The 19,553-nt window shown below is 34.1% G+C and overlaps 1 protein-coding gene and 1 long non-coding RNA gene across 3 annotated transcripts; one reads left to right on the top strand and one right to left on the bottom strand.

The window, feature by feature from the left end:
* Positions 1 to 1,711: 1,711 nt before the first annotated feature.
* LOC124292928 lies at positions 1,712 to 7,945 on the bottom strand. The gene is made up of 3 exons (XM_046731655.1): positions 7,148 to 7,945; positions 6,726 to 6,897; positions 1,712 to 2,267 (listed from the first exon to the last, which is right to left on the bottom strand). The coding sequence occupies exons 1-3, from the start codon at positions 7,260 to 7,262 to the stop codon at positions 1,925 to 1,927; spliced, it is 630 nt and encodes a 209-aa protein (XP_046587611.1). The 5' UTR covers positions 7,263 to 7,945; the 3' UTR covers positions 1,712 to 1,924.
* LOC124292929 lies at positions 3,555 to 8,489 on the top strand. 2 transcript variants are annotated; one of them, XR_006902891.1, is made up of 5 exons: positions 3,555 to 3,935; positions 4,093 to 4,164; positions 5,550 to 5,725; positions 6,770 to 6,882; positions 8,257 to 8,489. It is a non-coding gene; the product is annotated as an uncharacterized LOC124292929 (long non-coding RNA). The 2 variants fall into 2 exon arrangements; XR_006902892.1 differs by lacking the exon at positions 5,550 to 5,725.
* Positions 8,490 to 19,553: the final 11,064 nt, after the last annotated feature.

Genomic DNA, 19,553 nt, shown 5'->3' on the forward strand with positions numbered 1-19,553 from the left:
TAGGTTTTGTGTGCGTGCAATCGTGTGACTTCATCTTACACTTTTCGGCACCACCAGTACCCGTTTCCCCCTCCTGGTAGAGTTGTGTTATAACACCAGCTTGATAAAAGATTACGTTGTCGTCATTGTCGTAGTCTGTAATTACCAGTTGGTTGGCGTGTATGGGAAATTCAAAGGGAAGTTGGATCAGCCATTCTCTAGGTATGCGGATATTGCGTCGAATGCGTACGTATTCCATGTCTGAAAAAAACATTTAACACTCAGCACCTCAGCAGTCTAGATCACCCGCGGGACCACCTCTCACTCAACCTCGTCTCATCCGAAATGTTCTTCTGTCAAGTCCGGATTTGGAGCCGGTGAATATTACCTAGCCGTTAAGGTGTAATAGACTTCTCGCTCGGTCCAAATGCCTTTTCCTGCTCGATGTTTTCAAGATCTACGACTACACATGGCTTTGCGCATCTACAGAGAAGAAGGAATTATAGGGTGAAGTTTCTTTACCAGCTCCCTTACGATTGGCAGGTTGACGCCTGTACCTTTGTGGACGTAGAAAAGGATAGGGATGACACTGAATTTATGTAGAATAATGATCTGAAGATTTAATAAACAAAGATATTCATGGTAAAATAATATTTTCGAATCACTTCAATTCCCGTATAATGTTACAAATTTAAATGCGTGAAGATTGTACAGTGGTTGATTATCAAGATCTTATAAGTATTGATTATAGATAAAAATATTCCTAATTATTTAACTGATCATCGTTGTATCGAATTGACGCATGATTTTTGTTCAATAAACGCAAAAACCGAGTTGAATAAATTACATTGGAATATAACGACGATGCATTATAATTTTAAAAAATACGCAAATTCGAGATGAGATAAAAATATAGGGAAAACTACAGACGTATAAACGGTGTAAGGTATAGACTTAATAACAGGTTCTTGACGGTACATATACATATATCAGCGATCGAATATATCGTCGACTCACATCGAAACTTTTTTGTGAATAAATTGGATTTCAGTTTTTCTTTTTTTTTTTATTAAAATAACGCACCGAAGTCAAACCGAATTTTCTCTTACTACGATCTCATCAGGTAATGTCATTGTCAAGGTTACATCGAGAACATATGTCCAGTGGCGGGATTCCGTAACTCTCTAGCGAAGATTATCGCTATCTTTAACGCCTCCTATCGACAATTGTCGCTAGTGGTGATTCTGTACGATGCAGTTAACGATATTTGTCGCTAGTTCGAATCGTTAGGTTACGATAATTGTTGCTCGGCTAGCGATGGATATGAAAATCTCGCTAAGGCGTAACGATAATCAGTGACACAGTGGACGATAGTTTTGTGCAACACGTACGTGTTAATGTGTTGCGCGCGAATTTTTCTCTACCCTTTAAAATAGTACTTAGATTTAAAAAGGATTGAAAACTTCATCATGCAAGTGAATATGAAGATCCGCTTCAACAAGCAATAATTTTTTTCAGCACAATAATATAATCATTTTAACGTTCTCTATAAAACGGTGTTCATTATCCAAGTAATTGTATAAAATTCAAAAACATACTTTTAAGGTTACGTTGACTCAATCCTCAATATCTTTCTAAATATACAAGTCCATTGATAAGATATCCTAAGGATTGATTAAATAACAAATAGTATTTGATCAAATCTCTCGATGGCTTTTTTTTAATATAAAAAATAACAAGTTCTTTTTTTATTCGCCGTAGAATGGATTTAATAATAATATTTAATCAACTTTTTCGATGCTGAGAAATAGACTTATGAAGAGGGCTCAGTCAAAGTAACCTAAAAAAATATTTCTGAATTTTATACAATTACTTGGATAGAGTGATTCTAGTCAATAATAGATGACAAACAGAGGACACAAGGCCTTTTCTCTCATCATCTCATCTATTCAAAATCTTCAACCTTCGCAAGCAGATCGTTCCTTGCGTGTGTGAACCAGCCGTCTATATCGCTCGAGGGGAGGATCGCTGTGTTGGAGGTGTTGAAGCTTTTAACTTCTTCCGCAATCCCGTCGTGCTTTGCGTTGTCAAATTTGCACGATAATGTGAGGTTAACCTTCACATTTAACTCCTCGCGCAGTACCAGCCTCAATCGCTCAACGATGACCCGCTGCGCATCGTCCAGAAAGGCTTCCAAATTCTTATGCCGGAGATTTGTGATAACTCCCGTTCGGATCCGGATTTGCTTCAACTTTTCTGTATTCCCTTTCACCATATCCATAAAAATTCTGGAAAAATTTCAGAATCATATTGAAAAAATATCAACGGTTGGAAAAGAGGACCACCGGACTCCCCACCCCCTTCACCACCCGGCCATCAATATACAAACAGTTGTACAGAGTGGCGGATTATTTTTATTATGAGGAGGATGACGAGGATGAGATGGATAGCGACGCTGATACACTGATTATCGATCATGAACGGTGTATTCACGATAGTGATGGTGATGATGATGACGATTATGATGTGGGTGTTATCAATCGCGAATTTGGCTCGTGAACATCTCCTCGAACCATCATCATCATCGGATAAAAAAAAAAAAATAACTGTGGCGCTTTCAAAAGAATATCGTCGTCTCCAAAACCGATTGAAAATATAACTATCCAAATACCGGTTGAGAATGACGGGGTAATTGAAAATGTGGAATCCGATGTGAAAGAGTTTATTGAGAATAATGCAATTTGTTACATAGCGAGGTAACTGTGTAAAAAGTATCTTTTGCATCATGTGTGTGAAAAGTGCGAACAGATATTGATAATTCAAGACGACGATAGATCTAAAGACCACAAACTGTTCACAATTATGAAACAATATGCGTTTACGAATGGATTATTGCACGCTAGAGAGGACGTGTTTAACATACTTAAAGCTTGGGAAAAACAGTACGGAGTAGTGATAAATTCCATGATCCACGTTCGAAACGTAACGAAGCCTTTATCATGAATTACCATTAGACCGGTTTGTTCTGATACCGAATGCTGTACCAAAGAAGCAACGAAATCTTTTAAAAAAAAAAAAAAAATTCCTTGGAATAAGATGCCACTGACAGAGGTGATTTGTTAGGAGAAATATAAATAGCAGTAAGAACCACACTAAAAATTTTGAACTAAAAAGATATCCTGATCAATCTGCTGTACAAAATTAATTTTCCCGGTACAAGTTTATAAGTTTTAGACAGTAAATATATCTAGGATATAAAACTTTCTTATAACGCTTATTTTGACTGCTTGTTAACCAGCTTGGATGTAAGAATTGAAAAAATGTGATTTAGAATAAAACAAATTATTTTGTTATAAAATATTATTTAATTTATTATCCAGTCAACACTCTTTCCTAGCCTTCTGCCCCACAGTTTCACCCTAGATTTGAATCACGCGGCGAGTGGTTGTAAAGAAGAATTGGAACTACTGTACTTGAGTTCCTACTCGACCGTGGCGCTGAACGCTGCATGCGCAAAAATAAATTACGGCCTTGCGGTAGCGTTCCCGCTATCATATCCTCCTTGGCCCCACGCTTTGAGCTTCTAATCGGCACAGCTAGCAGAGGCTGAAAAACTGTACGTACCCTGTCCAGTGCATGGCAGAGATGGTAGAGATCATTGGTTTCTACTGCGCGCCGCCATCTTCCTCCTAACCACGCAAGTACCATTGAATTTTATACTAACTGGACGCGCATCGGGCGAATGGTGTGGGACAAATTGAAGGCAGCCATTTAAACTTCGACTCTTACAGGCCCAATCAGATTTGGTTTATTTGATCGCAGTCAGCTGCAGTCAGCGTTGTATACATAACGATAAGTGATTTAAGTGATTGTTAACGTGATTCATAAAATTGAAAAATGAGGTGTTGTGAACCCGAGCGTAGGCAAAAAAGTGAAACTGAAATCTCATTTCATAAGTAAGTAATTATTAGTACTCATTATAATTTTTAAATGTATAAATACGAATTACAAAAGCGAAAGATTTGTAGGTTAGAATAGCTCGTGTCAGGAGTATTTTATTCTATTTATTTGGAATAATTTGTTTGTGCTCAGGTTATTTTTAATTTCTTGCAGATTTCCGAATGCAGACTATGATCGAGCAAAGGCATGGTTTGAAGCGATTTCAACATTTTTAGTTTAATTTAGGTAAAAAATCAATCTTATTGGAATTATACCATCTGCCGAAAGCGTCAGGGCAATTTTTGATAGGCTTGTTATTAATTCAGATAGCCATTCTGAATATCTTCCGACATATAAGTTTTCTCAGGATCACTTGGAGCACTTCTTGAAACAATTCTCTGATTTCGGCAAACGAAACAAACTTTCGCGACTGTCGTTATTTTTGAACGTTTAGAAATAACATTTTGTTTCTGTTCTTCTTACACATCACGCAACATAGCTATTTTTGACATCTGGTTCGTAACTCAAATTTCGATTTTATAAAATATAATATTTTGAAATTGTACATTATGTATTTTATGTGACACAATTAAACGTCAAGTGTTTTTCTGAGTTATAAGAGTTTAACTGTACTCCGAAAGATATCTGAATGCGCGTTGCAGTTAGTATTGAATTCAGTGGTAGGTACTTGTTATCGTTCATTTCGGACATACCCAATCCTCCCTTTCACTCACTATATATAGTATGCAGCCTAACATACTTCCTAATTACGAATAGAAATCAGTTGCCAGAGAAGCAGTAAAGTGTGCACATCGTTTTAGTTCCATCGTTGCACTTCCCTCAGATGTACGTCGGTCTGCTGTAAATTGTAGAAGTAATCAGTTAAGATCAACTCTTCTTACATTCGGCATTTTAAGTGCAACCCTGTTCATGTATTATATATTGCATTTCGCAATAAATTTTTTGTCTGTGTTTCAAATGTGACTTGCTGAACACGACGAGAAACAATACGCCCCTAGGACACTGATCCTAGGGTACGACGTATAATGTAATATGTATGATACTGTACTATTACCATTTTATGTAACCTGAATTAGAATGAATAAATTACTGAAGGCTCAGTAGATCTACGTACTTCAATATAATAAGACGTGTTTAAAGTCTGTGAGTTGATGCGTAAATCCTGATCAGGTACAAATTTTAAATCGAACGTAGTACAGTAAGAATAAGAATTGAGTCACGATTTTTTATCCATTTTTAAACTTCTTTATCGTCTTATATACATACCTCACTGAAAACCTAGCTGGAAAATATTTTATTTCACTGACAATTTTCTCCTCACAATCTATGCAAACGGGCAGATCCCTCCATTCTATAAGATAAACTATTTCCTTTGTTCAGGATCATTTTTAATCACATTCGCAGGTGTTTAAAGAAATAGGTTGAGTTTGCTAGTCCTGCGACGCGTAGGGTACCTTTTATACCGTAAAAGAAAGACGAGTTTAATTGTTAACGGATAAATAAAAGGGACGAAAAACAGAAGTTCCAAAATTACATAAAGTCCTCAGTTTCTATTGGTGTTTCATTTCCTGTCTTTGTATATTTATTTGATTTTATCTCGTATATTTTAGAACAACCTAAAATCGTTGGAGCGCCAAGCGCCATCTTTCTCGACTAGGAAGAATTCCCAGGACTACGTGTCATCGCAAGGGAAAACACCTCTGCAAGACGCGAAAAAAAATCACTTCTTCTCTAAAGTTCGAACCGAGCAGTCGAAACTTCCTATACAGAGTATTCTGTCCGAACGGTCAAGTCAACTTTTTAGCGTGAAACGTCACATCAAAGCTTTGTTCTTCACTTGTGAATTAAATAAGTTAGAATATTCTCGCATTGTGTCAACTACCTTATAATACTAACTTTCAATTTTTATATAACAATTAAATTTCTATTGTAACGATACATGGGATCTGATTAATCCGAAAATATCAAAATTGATTTACACTTGCGTTTCAATTCAAGACTTATTCTTAAAATAATTACGTGTCATAAATTCAGTGAAACAATAGTATCTTTAACCCTTTCGCTGACGTACTGATGCTTGGAAAACTAGCTTCACCTTCAGAATTATCCACCTTACCTTTGCCAGTAGATGCCCAAAGCTATTCTTGCACGTGGCAGTTCAAGGCATAGGCCAATGTAGGTATTTTCGATTAAATCGAGAAGCCGCAATATAGACCCAATTCCGCGGGCTCCGAGATGAGGTAGAAATACTCTATCCTCTCAACGGAAGGTCGTACTCATCGCTTCCGGACTCAATTCAGCCTGAAGAGCCTTTCTTCAGGTTGGTCGACTCGTAACGGAGGCCCGGGTCCGTCAAATAATTGCAGGGCTCCGATACGTTGTTCCAGTTTCTCTTTATTTGATTCGAGACGACGAGACGTGACAACAAGTTCTCGCAAAGTTATAGAAAACCGGGTGTTGTCCGCACATGGACAAATTAAAGAAATCTTAAAGACAAGGTTAACAATCTTCGAATTACCGGAATATTTTGAGCGCAAAATGAAAACTGCATCGGAAGAGTCATCCATCATAACAGTTACGTTTATTTATTACATTAGGTCAAAATTTAGATGTAAGCGATGGTGTATACAATACCCATTACCACGCCATTCAACATCCCGAAAACATTATTGACAGTGTTTAACCAACAGTTATCACATCCCAGTGGGTTGGGGTTATTATGTATTTTATGAACACGCCATGTGCGATAGCTTTGTCATTACGGAAAAGGACTTTAAGGTACGTACCTTAGAAATGTTCCTAAGTAGTAACGGTTCCATTCGGTATACAGGTTAGGTCCAGTTCCTGTACCAAAGCAAGGAAAACGAACCTGCCGATGTCTGAGTACATCGCGGACTTTGGACCGGTGGTTCAACAATTCAGACCCGAGTGGATAACCGTGACGTATGACCAAGTAGTCTGTAATTATGTTAAGAACGTAGTTAATAAACTTGTAACGTAAGGATCACTGAAGGCATTAGCCACGTATTTGTTAAGTAGAATGAAAGATCACCAAGTAATTATGCGCATTCGAAGAAGGTGCATGTATAGACGAGAAAGAAGATTATTCATATTCGAAACTTCACTTAAAGCAGCTTTTAAAAAGAAGACGCATCCAGCTGTCGCAAAGATCGACATTTTTTCATGTATAAATTCGAAATTCACTTACGTCGAAAAGCACACGAGGACCCAGACAACCCAACTGTATCGCGACACGGCGCCTGGCGTTGGTGAATTATTTTCTCTATTCTACCACTTTTCGCAGTAGCATTTGTATCATGCATTGCTCCACCAGCACCCTATTTGGCTATCGTCAATTGCCCTTCTTTCTCCCGAAAACCATTCTTCAAAACTCCACTGTAGATGCCAAGAAGCAGGATCTCTACAGAACTAAGAAAAAGAGGCAGAACAGACAGAAGGTTTAGATTTGTGTTAGTATTGAATTAATAGAAGAAATTTCATTGGTTCACCCAGAGACGATAATTCAGTTGCCGTCGTCAAAGCAATCATGCGTAAACAGTGTCACACGATTTCTAAATGGCGTGCTATTAGAAAAGAGACAACTTTGCAATTTATAACTCATCTAGTTCCCGCCGGGTACGCAGAGCTGCCTACAGAGCCGGAGATAATTCAAATCGGCTAAAAGTAAGCGACAGCTTTCGTTTCAACAGCTCATCTCGAAGTCAAATCTTCAGCACCAATGAGCAACGTATGCAGAATGTATAAGACCTTTCGTGGGCTACGAAAAAAATCGGTCAATGAGCTTCCAATATCGCCAAAGTATGGCTTGAATAATTCTTTTAGAAAGGAAAGAAGGAAACTACTATGAGTTTGAGCCGATCATTAAACTCGTTAGCAACTAGTCTGGAGGCGTGCGTCTGACACTTAATCATGGTCATCACTGAACAACGAATTATGGTACACGTCTAATAAAAAGTTCTTTCGATCGTATCTTCAAAATAAGTCTGTTTTAGTGGATATCAATGCCGTTCTGTTTTATGTCTAACGGACGATACGATGTATGAAAATATAGTAATATTATTGTTGTAGTGTATTTTATTTGATGGATCTCGTAAGGCTTAGCAAACTATTCTATTCGACATAAATCAATTTTTAATGTAGATATTCGATCAATAATTGTGAAATTGACTACTTTCAATAATTATACAAAGATGATGAATGTCAAGATAATATAAGGGAGTCTCGTGAGTTTTACGGTAACTTAGCTTTCGATCGATATTACGTATATTCTAAACTAAACTCTGTTTTGTTTTACAGTACAACGCAACCAAACAAGATCGAACAAGTGATTTTTTGGATGCAGTGAAAATAGAAATAAAAATGGAAATGGAAATGAAAATGGGCCTCTGCTCCGTTCTGTTTCTACGTATCGAATGTCTCCACTTTTCACTGCTCCAGTTAGTCTCAATTGTTAGAAACACGTAAGCTTGCACACTAAATCTAATTAAGTATATCAATGGCTGCAGAACATTCCTTAGATTTGTGAAATTAGGGTACAAGAAAGTCGATGTATGAAAATATAGTAATATTATTGTTGTAGTGTATTTTATTTGATGGATCTCGTAAGGCTTAGCAAACTATTCTATTCGACACAAATCAATTTTTAGTGTAGATATTCGATCAATAATTATGAAATTGACTACTTTCAATAATTATACATAGATGAGTGAATTCTAAACAAGATAATACAAGTCAAGATAATACAAGGGAGTCTCGTGAGTTTTACGGTAACTTAGCTTTCGATTGATATTACGTATATTCTAAACTAAACTCTGTTTTGTTTTACTATACAACGCAACCAAACAAGATCGAACAAGTGATTTTTTTGGAGGCAGTGAAAATGGAAATAAAAATGGAAATGGAAATGAAAATGGGCATCTCTGCTCCGTTCTGTTTCTACGTATCGAATGTCTCCACTTTTCACTGCTCCAGTTAGTCTCAATTGTTAGAAACACGTAAGCTTGCACACTAAACCTGATTAAGTATATCAATGGCTGCAGAACATCCCTTAGATTTGTCAAATTAGGGTACAAGAAAGTTGGCGTCTGCCGCCATGTGTTTTCCCTACCCTTACCTATTTGTACAGATACTAAATAACTTTTTCGGAGAATCACCACCTTTTATAACGTTCATTTATTACTGCCTAAACATTCAACAATAGTAGGTTATTGGAAACTACGGGTTTACGTTCGGATATTATTACATCTCGCATCTTCCCGCCAGGTACGCAGAGCTGCCTACAGAACAACGCAAACAGAATGCATAAAACGTTTCGTGGGCTATGAAAAAAATTTGACAATGAGCTTCCAATTTCGCCAAAGTATGGTGTGAATAATTCTTTTACAAAGGAAAGAAGGAAACAGCCATCGAGTTACGGTTCGACTATCAGTTTGAGCCGATCATTAAACTCGTTAGTAACTAGTCTGGAGGCGTGCGTCTGACACCTTAATCATAGTCATCACTGAACAACGTGTTATGGTACGTGGCGGGTGTCCGCCCCAGTAAAAATTCACCATCAACGTCCATTTTTACATATGATAGTGCTTAAAGAGAAGAATAAACTGAAATTCACATTAACTGAATAAGCCTGTAATGGGTTTTGATCTTCAATTTCTGATCCTTTCCCATCCACGTCCCCGTACATCTAATTGTGTTTAAGGGTGTTTTCTTACATATTTCAAGTTTTCTTACGTCTTATGGTAAATACTGTCAGGATAAGGTTAGTGACACGAACAGCCGCCACATGGTACAAGGTTGAAGAAGGAACGAAGCCCAACTGTGAAGTACACTACTGTAGAGCTACTCCTTTGATTTTATCTCGTAATGTTCTAATCTTGATTTGAAATATAGTACGTGTGGATTTTCGTAGCCCGAGAAGATATATGAGTGAGAAATTCGTCGGGGAAGGTCAATTATAACTTCCATTATCTTCGTCAATATTCTATCACAACAAAACAAACATATTGAAAAAAGGAGAACCTACAGGTAACCTGTAAAATAACAAATACACTTAATTTCTTGTTTTCTACTCTTAAATCACAGACATCCAGTCTTGAACAATTCAACGTAGTGTGTCGCCATCAAGACCGCAAGGTGTCATGAGTGTTGATTCCTGAAACATGAAAAATAGTTTGAAAAATGTTTGGGATGATTTTCACCCCAGGGATTTTCAATCCACAAAAAGGTAGCTAGAGCTAGACCAAAGATGTGATGCAGAGTATATTGCTGCAGAAGTGCTCCCACAAGACGTGGTGTCGATTCGCACAAACCGGAAAAAGGTTTACAGCCGCCGATTAACCTTCGCCACCACGTCTTGCATTAAATCTGGAAGAAATAATTAGTGAATAACTGATTCGATTACCAGATATCAGAAGAAGATATCAGTCACAGAGAACAAATGTCAGAAATTGCACGCTGAGTATATACAAATAAAAACTGACGAAAAAAAAAAAAAAAATGATGCCACTTCAAAAGTTTAAAATTCAACTTTACTGTGTACTGGACACACTTATTCGGTATATGGGATAGTGAGTGCAAAGTTTAGCTGCCGTAGCTTCTGATTTTGGTATCGTAACAGGACTTTCGTCACATGAAATTTGTATTCAAGAACTAAAAAAATCCGCAGCTGATCTGACATTAAAATACAAAGATTATTTAAATGCCAACGAGTTATGTATAGAAATTGGGAGCAACAAATACCAAATAAAATCATTACTACCTGATTTAAAAAAGCAGATTATATTGTACTTTTCAATTGGGATGAAGAATGTGAACTAAGGTCCAGTTATCTCTTCGCTTGGTATCGACGCTAACTGCGACCTCTGCCGGCTGTGAAATGTCTTTCAACAAATTAAAATTGTTGAATCATTATTTACGACCGCAAATTGGTCAAGAAAGTTCGAGTAATCTCGCTTTGCCCTTGACTGAGTGTGAAATTACAAAAAATTTTGTTGTAGACCATACGATTGACTTGGCCTCAGAAAAAGCCAGAAAAGTAAACTTTTAATATATTTTTAAATTTCGGTGGTTCCATATCAACTTTATGCCTGAATTTTTAAGGATATTTTGTTATAGACCATACGATTGACTTGGCCTCAGAAAAAGCCAGAAAAGTAAACTTTTAATATATTTTTAAATTTCGGTGGTTCCATATCAACTTTATGCCTGAATTTTTAAGGATATTTTGTTATAGACCATACGATTGACTTGGCCTCAGAAAAAGCCAGAAAAGTAAACTTTTAATATATTTTTAAATTTCGGTGGTTCCATATCAACTTTATGCCTGAATTTTTAAGGATATTTTGTTATAGACCATACGATTGACTTGGCCTCAGAAAAAGCCAGAAAAGTAAACTTTTAATACATTTTTAAATTTCGGTGGTTCCATATCAACTTTATGCCTAAATTTTTGAGGATATTTTGTTATAGACCATACGATTGACTTGGCCTCAGAAAAAGCCAGAAAAGTAAACTTTTAATATATTTTTAAATTTCGGTGGTTCCATATCAACTTTATGCCTGAATTTTTAAGGATATTTTGTTATAGACCATACGATTGACTTGGCCTCAGAAAAAGCCAGAAAAGTAAACTTTTAATATATTTTTAAATTTCGGTGGTTCCATATCAACTTTATGCCTGAATTTTTAAGGATATTTTGTTATAGACCATACGATTGACTTGGCCTCAGAAAAAGCCAGAAAAGTAAACTTTTAATATATTTTTAAATTTCGGTGGTTCCATATCAACTTTATGCCTGAATTTTTAAGGATATTTTGTTATAGACCATACGATTGACTTGGCCTCAGAAAAAGCCAGAAAAGTAAACTTTTAATATATTTTTAAATTTCGGTGGTTCCATATCAACTTTATGCCTGAATTTTTAAGGATATTTTGTTATAGACCATACGATTGACTTGGCCTCAGAAAAAGCCAGAAAAGTAAACTTTTAATACATTTTTAAATTTCGGTGGTTCCATATCAACTTTATGCCTAAATTTTTGAGGATATTTTGTTATAGACCATACGATTGACTTGGCCTCAGAAAAAGCCAGAAAAGTAAACTTTTAATATATTTTTAAATTTCGGTGGTTCCATATCAACTTTATGCCTGAATTTTTAAGGATATTTTGTTATAGACCATACGATTGACTTGGCCTCAGAAAAAGCCAGAAAAGTAAACTTTTAATATATTTTTAAATTTCGGTGGTTCCATATCAACTTTATGCCTGAATTTTTAAGGATATTTTGTTATAGACCATACGATTGACTTGGCCTCAGAAAAAGCCAGAAAAGTAAACTTTTAATATATTTTTAAATTTCGGTGGTTCCATATCAACTTTATGCCTGAATTTTTAAGGATATTTTGTTATAGACCATACGATTGACTTGGCCTCAGAAAAAGCCAGAAAAGTAAACTTTTAATACATTTTTAAATTTCGGTGGTTCCATATCAACTTTATGCCTAAATTTTTGAGGATATTTTGTTATAGACCATACGATTGACTTGGCCTCAGAAAAAGCCAGAAAAGTAAACTTTTAATATATTTTTAAATTTCGGTGGTTCCATATCAACTTTATGCCTGAATTTTTAAGGATATTTTGTTATAGACCATACGATTGACTTGGCCTCAGAAAAAGCCAGAAAAGTAAACTTTTAATATATTTTTAAATTTCGGTGGTTCCATATCAACTTTATGCCTGAATTTTTAAGGATATTTTGTTATAGACCATACGATTGACTTGGCCTCAGAAAAAGCCAGAAAAGTAAACTTTTAATACATTTTTAAATTTCGGTGGTTCCATATCAACTTTATGCCTAAATTTTTGAGGATATTTTGTTATAGACCATACGATTGACTTGGCCTCAGAAAAAGCCAGAAAAGTAAACTTTTAATATATTTTTAAATTTCGGTGGTTCCATATCAACTTTATGCCTGAATTTTTAAGGATATTTTGTTATAGACCATACGATTGACTTGGCCTCAGAAAAAGCCAGAAAAGTAAACTTTTAATATATTTTTAAATTTCGGTGGTTCCATATCAACTTTATGCCTGAATTTTTAAGGATATTTTGTTATAGACCATACGATTGACTTGGCCTCAGAAAAAGCCAGAAAAGTAAACTTTTAATATATTTTTAAATTTCGGTGGTTCCATATCAACTTTATGCCTGAATTTTTAAGGATATTTTGTTATAGACCATACGATTGACTTGGCCTCAGAAAAAGCCAGAAAAGTAAACTTTTAATATATTTTTAAATTTCGGTGGTTCCATATCAACTTTATGCCTGAATTTTTAAGGATATTTTGTTATAGACCATACGATTGACTTGGCCTCAGAAAAAGCCAGAAAAGTAAACTTTTAATATATTTTTAAATTTCGGTGGTTCCATATCAACTTTATGCCTGAATTTTTAAGGATATTTTGTTATAGACCATACGATTGACTTGGCCTCAGAAAAAGCCAGAAAAGTAAACTTTTAATATATTTTTAAATTTCGGTGGTTCCATATCAACTTTATGCCTGAATTTTTAAGGATATTTTGTTATAGACCATACGATTGACTTGGCCTCAGAAAAAGCCAGAAAAGTAAACTTTTAATATATTTTTAAATTTCGGTGGTTCCATATCAACTTTATGCCTGAATTTTTAAGGATATTTTGTTATAGACCATACGATTGACTTGGCCTCAGAAAAAGCCAGAAAAGTAAACTTTTAATACATTTTTAAATTTCGGTGGTTCCATATCAACTTTATGCCTAAATTTTTGAGGATATTTTGTTATAGACCATACGATTGACTTGGCCTCAGAAAAAGCCAGAAAAGTAAACTTTTAATATATTTTTAAATTTCGGTGGTTCCATATCAACTTTATGCCTGAATTTTTAAGGATATTTTGTTATAGACCATACGATTGACTTGGCCTCAGAAAAAGCCAGAAAAGTAAACTTTTAATATATTTTTAAATTTCGGTGGTTCCATATCAACTTTATGCCTGAATTTTTAAGGATATTTTGTTATAGACCATACGATTGACTTGGCCTCAGAAAAAGCCAGAAAAGTAAACTTTTAATACATTTTTAAATTTCGGTGGTTCCATATCAACTTTATGCCTAAATTTTTGAGGATATTTTGTTATAGACCATACGATTGACTTGGCCTCAGAAAAAGCCAGAAAAGTAAACTTTTAATATATTTTTAAATTTCGGTGGTTCCATATCAACTTTATGCCTGAATTTTTAAGGATATTTTGTTATAGACCATACGATTGACTTGGCCTCAGAAAAAGCCAGAAAAGTAAACTTTTAATATATTTTTAAATTTCGGTGGTTCCATATCAACTTTATGCCTGAATTTTTAAGGATATTTTGTTATAGACCATACGATTGACTTGGCCTCAGAAAAAGCCAGAAAAGTAAACTTTTAATATATTTTTAAATTTCGGTGGTTCCATATCAACTTTATGCCTGAATTTTTAAGGATATTTTGTTATAGACCATACGATTGACTTGGCCTCAGAAAAAGCCAGAAAAGTAAACTTTTAATATATTTTTAAATTTCGGTGGTTCCATATCAACTTTATGCCTGAATTTTTAAGGATATTTTGTTATAGACCATACGATTGACTTGGCCTCAGAAAAAGCCAGAAAAGTAAACTTTTAATATATTTTTAAATTTCGGTGGTTCCATATCAACTTTATGCCTGAATTTTTAAGGATATTTTGTTATAGACCATACGATTGACTTGGCCTCAGAAAAAGCCAGAAAAGTAAACTTTTAATATATTTTTAAATTTCGGTGGTTCCATATCAACTTTATGCCTGAATTTTTAAGGATATTTTGTTATAGACCATACGATTGACTTGGCCTCAGAAAAAGCCAGAAAAGTAAACTTTTAATACATTTTTAAATTTCGGTGGTTCCATATCAACTTTATGCCTAAATTTTTGAGGATATTTTGTTATAGACCATACGATTGACTTGGCCTCAGAAAAAGCCAGAAAAGTAAACTTTTAATATATTTTTAAATTTCGGTGGTTCCATATCAACTTTATGCCTGAATTTTTAAGGATATTTTGTTATAGACCATACGATTGACTTGGCCTCAGAAAAAGCCAGAAAAGTAAACTTTTAATATATTTTTAAATTTCGGTGGTTCCATATCAACTTTATGCCTGAATTTTTAAGGATATTTTGTTATAGACCATACGATTGACTTGGCCTCAGAAAAAGCCAGAAAAGTAAACTTTTAATATATTTTTAAATTTCGGTGGTTCCATATCAACTTTATGCCTGAATTTTTAAGGATATTTTGTTATAGACCATACGATTGACTTGGCCTCAGAAAAAGCCAGAAAAGTAAACTTTTAATACATTTTTAAATTTCGGTGGTTCCATATCAACTTTATGCCTAAATTTTTGAGGATATTTTGTTATAGACCATACGATTGACTTGGCCTCAGAAAAAGCCAGAAAAGTAAACTTTTAATATATTTTTAAATTTCGGTGGTTCCATATCAACTTTATGCCTGAATTTTTAAGGATATTTTGTTATAGACCATACGATTGACTTGGCCTCAGAAAAAGCCAGAAAAGTAAACTTTTAATATATTTTTAAATTTCGGTGGTTCCATATCAACTTTATGCCTGAATTTTTAAGGATATTTTGTTATAGACCATACGATTGACTTGGCCTCAGAAAAAGCCAGAAAAGTAAACTTTTAATACATTTTTAAATTTCGGTGGTTCCATATCAACTTTATGCCTAAATTTTTGAGGATATTTTGTTATAGACCATACGATTGACTTGGCCTCAGAAAAAGCCAGAAAAGTAAACTTTTAATATATTTTTAAATTTCGGTGGTTCCATATCAACTTTATGCCTGAATTTTTAAGGATATTTTGTTATAGACCATACGATTGACTTGGCCTCAGAAAAAGCCAGAAAAGTAAACTTTTAATATATTTTTAAATTTCGGTGGTTCCATATCAACTTTATGCCTGAATTTTTAAGGATATTTTGTTATAGACCATACGATTGACTTGGCCTCAGAAAAAGCCAGAAAAGTAAACTTTTAATATATTTTTAAATTTCGGTGGTTCCATATCAACTTTATGCCTGAATTTTTAAGGATATTTTGTTATAGACCATACGATTGACTTGGCCTCAGAAAAAGCCAGAAAAGTAAACTTTTAATACATTTTTAAATTTCGGTGGTTCCATATCAACTTTATGCCTAAATTTTTGAGGATATTTTGTTATAGACCATACGATTGACTTGGCCTCAGAAAAAGCCAGAAAAGTAAACTTTTAATATATTTTTAAATTTCGGTGGTTCCATATCAACTTTATGCCTGAATTTTTAAGGATATTTTGTTATAGACCATACGATTGACTTGGCCTCAGAAAAAGCCAGAAAAGTAAACTTTTAATACATTTTTAAATTTCGGTGGTTCCATATCAACTTTATGCCTAAATTTTTGAGGATATTTTGTTATAGACCATACGATTGACTTGGCCTCAGAAAAAGCCAGAAAAGTAAACTTTTAATATATTTTTAAATTTCGGTGGTTCCATATCAACTTTATGCCTGAATTTTTAAGGATATTTTGTTATAGACCATACGATTGACTTGGCCTCAGAAAAAGCCAGAAAAGTAAACTTTTAATATATTTTTAAATTTCGGTGGTTCCATATCAACTTTATGCCTGAATTTTTAAGGATATTTTGTTATAGACCATACGATTGACTTGGCCTCAGAAAAAGCCAGAAAAGTAAACTTTTAATACATTTTTAAATTTCGGTGGTTCCATATCAACTTTATGCCTAAATTTTTGAGGATATTTTGTTATAGACCATACGATTGACTTGGCCTCAGAAAAAGCCAGAAAAGTAAACTTTTAATATATTTTTAAATTTCGGTGGTTCCATATCAACTTTATGCCTGAATTTTTAAGGATATTTTGTTATAGACCATACGATTGACTTGGCCTCAGAAAAAGCCAGAAAAGTAAACTTTTAATATATTTTTAAATTTCGGTGGTTCCATATCAACTTTATGCCTGAATTTTTAAGGATATTTTGTTATAGACCATACGATTGACTTGGCCTCAGAAAAAGCCAGAAAAGTAAACTTTTAATATATTTTTAAATTTCGGTGGTTCCATATCAACTTTATGCCTGAATTTTTAAGGATATTTTGTTATAGACCATACGATTGACTTGGCCTCAGAAAAAGCCAGAAAAGTAAACTTTTAATACATTTTTAAATTTCGGTGGTTCCATATCAACTTTATGCCTAAATTTTTGAGGATATTTTGTTATAGACCATACGATTGACTTGGCCTCAGAAAAAGCCAGAAAAGTAAACTTTTAATATATTTTTAAATTTCGGTGGTTCCATATCAACTTTATGCCTGAATTTTTAAGGATATTTTGTTATAGACCATACGATTGACTTGGCCTCAGAAAAAGCCAGAAAAGTAAACTTTTAATATATTTTTAAATTTCGGTGGTTCCATATCAACTTTATGCCTGAATTTTTAAGGATATTTTGTTATAGACCATACGATTGACTTGGCCTCAGAAAAAGCCAGAAAAGTAAACTTTTAATATATTTTTAAATTTCGGTGGTTCCATATCAACTTTATGCCTGAATTTTTAAGGATATTTTGTTATAGACCATACGATTGACTTGGCCTCAGAAAAAGCCAGAAAAGTAAACTTTTAATATATTTTTAAATTTCGGTGGTTCCATATCAACTTTATGCCTGAATTTTTAAGGATATTTTGTTATAGACCATACGATTGACTTGGCCTCAGAAAAAGCCAGAAAAGTAAACTTTTAATACATTTTTAAATTTCGGTGGTTCCATATCAACTTTATGCCTAAATTTTTGAGGATATTTTGTTATAGACCATACGATTGACTTGGCCTCAGAAAAAGCCAGAAAAGTAAACTTTTAATATATTTTTAAATTTCGGTGGTTCCATATCAACTTTATGCCTGAATTTTTAAGGATATTTTGTTATAGACCATACGATTGACTTGGCCTCAGAAAAAGCCAGAAAAGTAAACTTTTAATATATTTTTAAATTTCGGTGGTTCCATATCAACTTCATGCCTAAATTTTTGAGGATATTTTTAACTTAGATTATACTTCAAAGTTATTGTACTTTTTCTCTTTCTAAAAAATAAGTTTTGGGGGGAGTAAAATTGGAATATTCACCTGGGCGGAGCCGTGACCTTAGTCACGACACTGACGACACCGGCCTAATCCAAATTTATTCGATTGTGTGATCGAACGAATCGAATATCTGTGAGATACATGATCCATATTTTCAAGTGTATTATAACAGAAAAAGAGAGAGATAGAGAGGGAGTTTTGATGTAGTAAGTATTGCCCCATTTATATAAATTTAATCAGCGAAATTCGAATCTAACTGAATTTGTCGAAGTATTTTTTGAGGATATACGTTCAATCACTAAATTTACAATTAACAACGTAACTTACGAGTCGATTGTTCGGTGTAATAAATTTTTCAAGAATTTATTCAAATTGAACAGTTAACCATTTTCATTTTGTTTATTTACTGAATCCGATTTTATCATATAATCTTCCTGAATTAAATAAATAAAGGTCGAACCAGCCTCCGTTATCCAAGCAACCCTATGATCCTGTATGGAATTAGGAAAAGAAGATGCCAAATTACCAACTAGTTCGACGGAAAGGTTTAAATAATAATTGTAATAACAATAAAACACCATTGGTCACGTGAAATGGTGATAAAATTTAGTAAAAGGATTATCGACTCAAAGAAATGTTTTTTGATACAAAACCATACGCAGCAGAACAACAATTTGCCTTATCAAATCAAAGCGCTTGTATTTGAATCAAGAAAATATGGTTTCAACCATAATAGCCACATTTGTTGAAGATGAAAAAAAATATTTTGCATACTGTCAGTTTCGTTACTAGCTTCCGACTTAAACCTTTGAAACAGCACATCAAAATAATCAAACCAATCGATGCAGTGTATGAATTGTACTAGATTACGTTAGTTTAGAAATATTCTATTCAAGTTGTAGAATTTTCTTACTAGGTATACCAACTCGGCTGAGAATTAGACTGTTTTGGGTCGTGCCAAACATCACTTGTAAACGTGATTGAATAATTCTTTTTCTACAAACACTTTCACTTAACTACACGTCTAATAAAAAGTTCTTTCGATCGTATCTTGAAAATAAGTCTGTTTTAGTCGATATCAATGCCGTTCTGTTTTATGTCTAACGGACGATACGATGTATGAAAATATAGTAATATTATTGTTGTAGTGTATTTTATTTGATGGATCTCGTAAGACTTAGCAAACTATTCTATTCGACATAAATCAATTTTTCATGTAGATGTTCGATCAATAATTGTGAAATTGACTACTTTCAATAATTATACAGAGATGAGTGAATGTCAAGATAATACAAGGGAGTCTCGTGAGTTTTACGGTAACTTAGCTTTCGATTGATATTACGTATATTCTAAACTAAACTCTGT

This window comes from Neodiprion lecontei, chromosome 2, assembly GCF_021901455.1.
Source record: "Neodiprion lecontei isolate iyNeoLeco1 chromosome 2, iyNeoLeco1.1, whole genome shotgun sequence".
NCBI lineage: Eukaryota > Metazoa > Arthropoda > Insecta > Hymenoptera > Diprionidae > Neodiprion > Neodiprion lecontei.